The sequence below is a fragment of the Manihot esculenta genome, chromosome 9 (genome assembly GCF_001659605.2).
Source record: "Manihot esculenta cultivar AM560-2 chromosome 9, M.esculenta_v8, whole genome shotgun sequence".
In the NCBI taxonomy this organism is placed as follows: domain Eukaryota; kingdom Viridiplantae; phylum Streptophyta; class Magnoliopsida; order Malpighiales; family Euphorbiaceae; genus Manihot; species Manihot esculenta.
This window is the reverse complement of record NC_035169.2, coordinates 20,205,891-20,216,009: the sequence shown is the minus strand read 5'-3', so window position 1 is coordinate 20,216,009 and position 10,119 is coordinate 20,205,891. Positions and strand designations below refer to the sequence as shown.

The window sequence follows — 10,119 nt, the reverse complement described above, 5'->3', positions numbered from 1 at the left end:
TGTCCCCTATGGGTCAGTGGACCCAAGTGTGACCCGTCAGTGGCAGTGTCAGTCTGCCAGTTCAGTCCAATTTTTGTTGAGGGAAGATGCCTCTCTGCCGACCTTGTGGTTCTAGATTTGACAGACTTTGACGTCATTCTAGGGATGGATTGGCTATCTACCCATGGTGCTACCTTGGACTGCAGGGACAAGGTAGTCAGGTTCAGAGATCAGAACGGGTCAGAGGTCGTCTTCAGAGGAGACAAGAGGGGCACGCCTAGAGGTCTGATATCAGCTCTTCAGGCTCGTAGGTTGCTTAGGAAGGGATGTCAGGGGTACTTAGCTCATGTGAGAGAGCTAGACAGTCAGGTCAGGGAGCCGGCCTCGGTGCCAGTTGTCAGAGAGTTTCAGGATGTTTTTCCGGATGAGCTTCCAGGTTTACCACCTGCTAGGGAGATAGAGTTCGAGATAGAGTTGGTGCCTGGAACTAGACCGATCTCTATCCCTCCCTACAGGATGGCTCCAGCCGAGTTAAAGGAGTTGAAGGAACAGTTGTAAGAGTTGGTAGAAAAGGGTTTCATCGACAGAGTACCTCACCTTGGAGTGCTCCAGTCTTGTTTGTGAGAAAGAAGGATGGATCCCTTAGGCTTTGTATCGACTACAGACAGTTGAACAAAGTCACTACCAAGAATAGGTACCCTCTGCCAAGGATCGATGATCTATTCGACCAGCTAGCAGGAGCAGGTTGTTTCTCCAAAATAGATCTGAGATCGGGGTACCATCAGCTAAGGATAAGAGAAGAAGATGTGCCAAAGACAGCTTTCAGGACCAGATATGGGCATTTTGAGTTCCTTGTAATGCCGTTCGGGTTAACCAACGCCCCTGCAGCATTCATGGATCTCATGAACAGGGTGTTTAGCCAGTACCTGGATCACTTCGTTATTGTCTTCATAGATGATATCTTGGTGTATTCCAGGAATGCAGAGGAGCATGCCCATCATCTGCGGTTGGTCTTGCAGACCTTGAGGGAACATGGCTTGTATGCCAAGTTCTCTAAGTGTGAGTTCTGGCTGAGGAGCATTTCGTTCTTGGGGCATGTAGTGTCAGAGAATGGGATTGAGGTAGACCCCAAAAAGACAGAAACTGTGGCTAACTGGCCTAGACCCACTTCAGTGACAGAGATTAGAAGTTTCTTGGGTTTGGTAGGTTACTACAGGAGGTTCGTTCAGGACTTCTCGAAGATAGCAGCTCCTCTGACCAGGTTAACCAGGAAGAATCAGAAGTTTCTATGGACCGACCAGTGCGAAGAGAGTTTTGAAGAGCTTAAGAAGAGGTTGACTTCAGCACCAGTTTTAGCTCTGCCATCTAGTGAAGAGGACTTTACAGTCTTTTGTGATGCGTCCCATGTGGGACTGGGTTGTGTACTAATGCAGAATGAGAAGGTGATTGCTTATGCTTCTAGGCAGCTAAAGAAGCATGAGTTGAATTACCCCACACATGACCTAGAGATGGCAGCAGTAATCTTTGCACTCAAGATGTGGAGGCACTACCTCTATGGGGTAAAATGTGAGATCTTCACAGATCATAAAAGCCTGCAGTACATCCTGAGTCAAAGAGATCTGAATCTGAGACAAAGGAGATGGGTAGAGCTGCTGAGTGACTATGATTGCAAGATTCAGTACCATCCGGGTAAGGCGAATGTTGTGGCAGACGCCTTAAGCCGGAAGTCACTAGGCAGATTATCCCACATATCGACAGAGAGGAGGCCAATGGTGAAGGAGTTCTACAAGCTTCTTGAGGAAGGTCTACAGATGGAGTTGTCTGGTACAGGTGCCTTGGTGGCCCAGATGAGAGTGGTACCCGTGTTGCTGGAGCAGGTGGCTCAGAAACAGCATGAGGACCCGGAGTTAGTGAAGATTGCCAGGACTGTTCAGTCAGGCAATAATAGTGAGTTCAGATTCGACAGCAAGGGGATCCTCCGCTATGGGAGCAGACTATGTGTACCAGATGACATAGGGCAAAAAGGAGACATTATGAGAGAGGCTCATAATGCAAGATACAGCATTCACCCCGGAGCCACCAAGATGTATCAAGATCTAAAGAAGGTTTATTGGTGGCCAGCTATGAAGAAAGAAGTGGCACAGTTCGTGTCAGCCTGCGAAGTGTGTCAGAGGGTGAAGCTGGAACATCAGAAGCCGGCTAGAATGCTTAACCCGCTACCTATTCCAGAGTGGAAATGGGAGAATATAGCTATGGACTTCGTAGTGGGGTTACCGGCAGCGTCCAACAGGGTGGACTCCATATGGGTGATTGTGGACAGACTCACCAAATCTGCTCACTTCATTCCTGTCAGGAGTGGCTACTCTGTGGACAAGTTGGCGCAGGTGTATGTGGACGAGATCGTCAGGTTGCATGGGGTTCCTGTTTCGATAGTGTCAGATAGAGGGCCCCAGTTCACCTCCAGGTTTTGGCGGAGTCTGCAGAATGTTATGGGTACTAGGTTGGATTTCAGTACTGCCTTCCACCCCCAGACTGATGGACAGTCAGAAAGGACCATCCAGACTATCGAGGATATGCTCAGAATGTGTGTGCTGGACTTTGGCGGTTCTTGGAGGCAGCATCTACCTTTGGTGGAGTTTGCCTACAATAACAGCCATCATGCTAGCATCGGGATGGCTCCATATGAAGCTTTGTATGGAAGGAAGTGCAGATCACCTGTTTGCTGGGAGGAAGTTGGAGAAAAGGCCTTAGCAGGGCCTGAGCTAGTAGAGATCACCAGCAGGGTGGTACCCATAATCAAAGAGAGAATCAAGACTGCTGCCAGCAGACAGAAGAGTTATGCAGACGTCCGCAGGAGACAGTTAGAGTTTCAGGAGGGGGATCTGGTATTGCTCAAGGTGTCTCCAATGAAGGGAGTGGTTCGCTTCGGAAAGAAAGGTAAACTAGCCCCACGATACATCGGACCCTTCGAAATCTTGCAAAAGATTGGGAATGTGTCGTACAAGCTGGATTTACCTGCTTCAATGGAAAGAATCCATCCGGTTTTCCATGTTTCAATGTTGAGGAAGTTTGTGTCAGATCCGAGCAAGGTTCTTAGTGAGCCTGATGTGGAGGTCCAAGAGGATCTCACTTATGTTGAACAGCCAGTACGGATCATAGACACCCAGATCAGAAAGTTAAGAAACAAGGAAATCCCGATGGTGAAAGTCCTTTGGAACCACCACAATATAGAAGAATGCACTTGGGAGACACGGGAGTCTATGCTCCAGCAGTACCCTCATCTCTTTTAAGGTTAGATCTCTATGTGTTTATGTGTTATGTATGTATGTTATGTTTTATGCCATGCTATGTGTGCTAGTTGAGGAACATTCGGGGACGAATGTTCTTAAGGGGGGGAGAATGTAATACCCGGCTAGACTCCGGTATCGGAATTCCTACCGTCCGGTGGAATCTCGGATGTCGGAAGCCTCTAGTAGGGTAGAAACATGTTTTCATAAAATGTTTTAAGGTATTTCATGGTTTTAAGTATGAAAATTTAAGGAGTTTTTGCATGAAAAGTCTTTGGAGGAAAACCCAGGTTCGGCCGCCGAAAGTCAAGTTCGGCCGCCGAACATACATGCGTTTTGGAGGCACGTTAGGCCCCCGAAAGCATGAGCGAGGGAAGTTCAGGTTCGGCCGCCGAAAGTCAAGTTCGGCCGCCGAACATGGCATGCATGCGGAGGCACATTTGGCCCCCGAACGTGGCCTGGCCAGCCACCTATAAAAGGGTCCCTTAGGTCCGCACGGGCGAGCTTTTCTCCCCCGTTGCCGGCCAAGGTGAGTCTCCGCCACCCCTCCCTCGATCTTGAGTGTTTTCCTTAGATCTTCCATGATTTTCACGGGTTTTAACTTCTGTTTTGAAGATTTGTGAGTAAAGAGCAAGTTTTGGGTACTTGGAGGTTCAAAGAGCTCAATCTCTCCATCTCCAAGCTAGGATCGCCTTTCCTCTCGTTTCTTCCAGAGGTAAGCTCGGATCCACCCTTGTTATGTGTTTTTAAACAAGCATTAAGTTGTTTTATGGGTAGAGATGCATGTTTAGGCTTGTGATGAGTTTATGGGTTTTGATGATGATTTGAGCAATGTATGTTGATTTTGTGTGTTGGAAGTGTTGTAGTTGGGGTATTTGATAGTTTGAGACCCCTAGGTGTGATATATGGTGTTTATGCATGTTTTAGAACAAGTTTATGCATGATTTGAGAGTTGGGAGGCAAATGTGCATAGAGGAGCCAAAGTTTCTGCCCTTTGGCAGAAACCAGGTTCGGCAGCCGAAGGAGCTTTCGGCCGCCGAACATGGCTGGGGAGGCAGGCCTTTCAGCTGCCGAAGTTGCCCCCGAAAAGAGACTTTCGTCTCTGTCTGGGACTTTCGGCCGCCGAAGGTGCCGCCGAACATGCATGAGTTTCGCCTCTGTCTGGGAGTTCGGCCGCCGAAGGTGCCGCCGAACCTGCCTGACTTTCGGCTCTGGAGGGACTTTCGGCCGCCGAACCTGCCGCCGAAAGTGCCCTGTCCAGCCATTTCTTGCATGTTTTTATGTGATGTTTTCATGATGTTATAGGGGGTTTTTGGGGAGTATGTTAGAGTTATGTTTATGTATGTTTGGTCCCTCATTGGAGTCCACCTGTGTAGGTTCGGACCCGAGGAACCAAGGACCCCAGCAGTGAGCCAGCTGCTACAGAGTTTGTCAGAGCTAGCCAGAGGTGAGTGGAATAAACCTTAAGTTTTAAAATAAATGAAATATAAATTTTGAGCATGATCCATGCATCACGAATGCCATTGAGCTATGGTAGGTTGTTTGCATTAGTATTCACGAATATGCTGCATTGCATTTATGATATTGATGTTGATGTGGATTGGTTATTGCATGATCCTTTAGTCCTCATATGATATGATGATGTTATGGCATGATATGGTATGGAAGTCCAAGTTGTACCCATTCTACGTCCCTGGCACGATGTAAGAGGAAGTCCAGGTTGTACCCATTCTACGTCCCTGGCACAGTTGGACTGTATGATATGTTATGTTAAGGGAAAGACCGGTTGTACCCATTCTACGTCCCGGCACAGTTGGACTATGTAGAGGACTATTGGTGACAATACCATCCGAGATGTGATTTGTTGTGATGTGCTGCATTACATAAGGGCATGAAATTTTAATACATGTTTTCTCTATTCTGCTCACTGGGTTTTGTAGCTCACCCCTCTCCCCTAACCCCAGATGTGCAGGTACAGGGTAGACCAGGAGGTTAGCCAGAGTTATGAAGTGTGTATGTAATAGTTAGATGGTGGACATGACAGTTGTATTATGATGTAATGTAAGAGGTTTCAGTATATTATAGTTATGTTATGTGTAATGATATTGAGGATTAAATATTGTGCTTGACATTATGTATGGAGGTATCCCTTTTATTACATGATCAAAATGTTTTATAATGTTATGGAAGCCAACTCATCTCATGATGTATTGCCCATTGGGGCATTGTTGAGATCCCACAGAGGGATTATGTTTATGATTATGGTTATGTACAGTATATGTTCAGGTTGAGTTGGTTGATGAAAGAAAAGTTTTAATTTTTATGAATGTTTGTTGATCATGTATGGGATTAAACAGGTTTCCAGGATGTATGTTTGGCTTGCTACGGGTCCCGGCGGCCTTAAGTCGACCCGGATCCTAGCGCCGGTAGCGGTCCGATTTTCGGGTCGTTACACTTCTTGTGATGGCCTTCTTCAAAATACCCTTATGCATTTTGATTTGCTCTCATTTTAATTTATAAATCCTTTTTTTTTTCTTTTATCTTATAACAATGTGAGATTTGTTCCATTTCTCCAACACTAACCCTGTCAAATAGAAGAGAATCTAGCAAAGGTTGATTCATAAAAGTTTTATGATCTTTTAGATTTGGCATTTTACGTTTGTTATTAATGAAATCTAATTTGTTCTTTGCTTATAGTACATTATACACTATTGTTTTAATCGATACTTACTAGAAATTGAGACAGACTCAAGTAGGTTATAGTAGGTTATAGATATATAGACATATATGAGATTACAATGGTGTATATATATATATATATTTATATGAGTATTCAGAGTGTACAAAGAATGTAGCTTCAGAAATACCTCAGTCTAAAAATATAAATGTAATAGAAGAAGAAGAGTCAGAATCTGAAACTAAGCAAAGTCAACCAGAGTCAGAAGATATAAAACAATTTGAAAGAAATCCCATATCACATAGAGAAATAGTAAGTAGAGCACCAAATCTAAGATTATTAGATAAACTAAATAATACTTCTCAATTTAAGAATAATGCTTCGACAGTCTATGAATGAAATATAGATGGATTGTCTGAGTATAATATTTTAAGTTTATTACAACATATGACTATGACAGCTAACGTGTATAACACCCAGTCTTTTGCTTCAGATAGGGCAATAGCTAAATAATTATAGCAGGTTTCACAGGACAGTTAAAAGAATGATGGTATTACCATCTAGCAGATAGGCAGTAATTAGAAATTTTAAACTCAATCCAAGTAAATAGCGAGGGTGAACCTATATATAACGAATTAGGATAAACTATTCAAGATGCAGTATTAACATTAATTTTAACAATTTCATTACATTTTATAGGAGACCCATCACACTTAAAGGAAAAAAATGCTGAACTATTGAGTAATTTAAAATGTAAAAAATTAAGTGATTTTCAGTATTATAAAATTACATTTCTAACTAAATTAATGTTAAGAGATGATTCAATACCTTATAAAATATCATTATGGAAACCCAATACCTTATAGTAAATTGACATACGGACAGATTGTAAGTATAATCCAAAAAGAAGAATTACAAATTTGTAATGATTTAAAATTACAAAGAACTCTAAGAATAATTCTATGCACTTATAAATTTTAACTTTATTACTTAAAATAATTCTATGCACTTACAAATTTTACACATAAATCCTCATCATATTTTTTTTTTTCTAATAATAAGCCCCCTCCTTTTAAAATGGCGATGGACTGGGTTTTACATATATTTATAAGAATTTAGTATTTTAATTCATATTAGCCAAAGATTGTAGCTAGAGTTTGAGTAAAAGGAGATTTCGTGTGAAAAGAAGGATTTTGCAAAAAATTTATAAATATCTAAAAATCAATGTGTAGGTGGGAAAGGGCTAAACCTCTAAACTTCTATTTGCAATATTTTCTAACAATACTCTCTCTATTTTTATTGCACTTATGTATTGCTTTATATATACTGTGATTGCCTTGCTTATACTGTGGTCGCTGAGTATTAATAGGAAATTATCTTTAGAAGATCTTATTATATGTTTTGTGTCAAATTTTTCAGAAACATAATTTACTCCCTTCTTGGGTTACCTTCGAGCCTTGTAACTGCCATGATAAATGTTTCTAGTCCCATAGATACCAACTATTAAAACCTGTAAAAGCTGCACTAATCTCAAAATCAATATGATGGTGAGAATAATATAAAAGTCACAGTGAGAGAAGATCATTCCATAAACAAGCCAAAACACCACCCAAATTAGAACCCCTGATGACAAATATATTCTTATACCCAAACATATACTTATTACACCTCATCCTCTCTTAGCCAACTTGAATTTTCATGAGAAAGAGAATATCAGAAACTTGAGGCAAATACAAATCCCGAAGCTTAGCAACAAATCAATAGTATTCTCAGTTGAGAAAATTGAAGAGAGACAAGAGCATAGCAAGACTTGATAATAGTATCAACATATGGGAAAAGGAACAAATAGTTGAATATATTAATAGCAGCCAAGGCTAAGGAGACTTGATCATCTTCGTTTGCAGATCATTTGCATCCTTATATTAACTTGTTATGCACTTAATATTGTGGCCCATCCTTAAGGTAAGTGTTGTTACTGTATATCCATATACTTTCTGATTTCATATTTCCTTGTAAGACTTCAACAATCTGAATCAAGTAAGCAATATTAGTTAACAACTAGGGATGACATGGATGATAATTAACTTAAACAAATTATTTTTTTTAAATTTCTGTGATTTTTTAGATACTAATAATTTTGCATCAACTTGCAAATTATGTATAATTGTTTCCGTATATATGAATCCTGTAATTTAAAAAATAGTAATAATATATTTAGCCAATACTTAAAAAAATAATTAAAGGCAGGTCTATTGATTTTATCATACCTGACTTAATTTTGGACGAGTTTTTGCTGGTTTGTATACACAAGCCGCAGCACAATGAATCATTTGAATCATTTCAATTATTTCACAATTGTTCTGCAATTCGACATCAATAATACTATTGTAATTATGTGTATTAAAAGCTTGTGTGAGTTGAGGTGCCACCTGAAATTTTAAGATAAAAAAGTATTAGCGATAATTATATATCTCTTATCATAGAAATATATAACTTTATTCAAACGTTAATATAAAAATAATTAAAACAATACTAACATAACAAAAAATTTCATGCTTGTTTACATGTTTAATTTCAAAATAAATCAATTACAACATTAAAATGGCAGAACTAATTTTGTTTTAAAAAACAAAGGATAACACAAAAATCATATTACTCTTAAATTAACAACACTGTAATGCTAATATTCTATCCAATCAAACATATTACTATTAGGTATACAAGAATCTAAACTTAATGTGTATATTTCATCTTAGTTTTGCTTATCTTGAGGCCCTTACTCTTAAGAATCCTTATCCATAACAACAAAATTAACTCATTGATTAAATTTATCCACTAAGACAACAAAATTATAAATAATCTACAACATGGAACATCATATTTAAAATGTCAAATAAGTTCATCCATAACTAAAATTATTATATCGAGACTTAAAGTTGATCTCTAAGGTAAACCTAATATTATTCTCTCATACATGTCTTTAGTAACGGTTATAGGTTATAGGAAGTAAATATGTTAATATAGGAAGTAAATATTGATAAATGTGTTAGTTGCTTAATCTTAGAGATTGCATGATCATAAGTTTGATTTTCTTTCCTTTCTAGATATGGTTTATCATGTATAAATATGTTGTAATCTCTATTATAAGAAGAACAATAAATATTACCTTTCTACATGGTATCAAAGCCACTCCTGTGAGATTTGAATTTTTTTCTTGTTCTGTTTGGAGACTCAAGTTTAGGTTACTCATAGAGTAACATTTATCTCTCGCCGCCCACCCAGGAAGGACGCTGGAGCGCCGGTGAAGCTTTTCTAAAAAGCCAACGGTTGTCTGGCAGGCGAGTGAGTTTCATGTACCACGACAAGGTTACTAATGCCTTCCCACTCGCAGGCACGTGGAGGCGCATCGCATATCCGTTGCTACTCCGGTCACCCTCGCTGGAGTCGTCTCGAAGTCGTCTCATCAATTCTGTAGTCTGTTTGCCGATTGGGTGTTGGGTAGAGGTGTTTTTGGGTTTGGATCGCATTCTGGTACTGCTCACCTCCATTCTCTGGTACTGTTTATGTCCTATTTCTTCTGATTGCTATTGCTTTTGGACTGGTTGTTTTCATAGCTGAAATTAAAAACACTGTAGCTGAGGTGATTCCGATAATGACTAAAATCACAGAACACAAATTAAATGGATCTAATTTTATAAATTAGAGTAAAACTATTCGTATTTATTTATGAAGTATTGGAAGGATCCTCCAATTGATGAAACTAGGAAAGATTGGATGAGGGATGATGCTCGATTATTTTTACAGATCCGAAATTCTATTCATAGAGGTAATCAACCTTATTAATCATTGTGAATTTGTTAAAGAATTAATGGATTATTTGGAGTTTTTATATTCTGACAAAGGAAATATTTCTCGTATTTATAATGTATGTAAGACATTTTATCGAGCTGAGAAATATGATAGAACTCTTACCTCCTATTTTATGGATTTTAAAAAGTGTATAAGAAATGTCTTGATGCCTTTTAGTACAGATGTGAAAACTTAACAAGCTCAACGAGAGCAAATGGTTGTTATGAGCTTCCTTGCAGGTCTCCCTCTAGAGTTTGAGACAGCTAAATCTCAGATTCCTTCTGACTCTAAAATATCATCATTACATTATGTTTTCACTAGAGTGTT

At 39.6% G+C, this 10,119-nt stretch overlaps 1 protein-coding gene across 1 annotated transcript; it reads right to left on the bottom strand.

Moving 5' to 3' along the window:
• Positions 1 to 7,514: 7,514 nt before the first annotated feature.
• Positions 7,515 to 9,470, bottom strand: LOC122724621 (proline-rich receptor-like protein kinase PERK3). The gene is made up of 4 exons (XM_043960151.1): positions 9,321 to 9,470; positions 9,110 to 9,274; positions 8,211 to 8,372; positions 7,515 to 7,971 (listed from the first exon to the last, which is right to left on the bottom strand). Exons 1-4 carry the CDS (start codon positions 9,468 to 9,470, stop codon positions 7,882 to 7,884), a joined length of 567 nt encoding a protein of 188 aa, XP_043816086.1. The 3' UTR covers positions 7,515 to 7,881.
• Between the last annotated feature and the right edge of the window lie 649 nt (positions 9,471 to 10,119).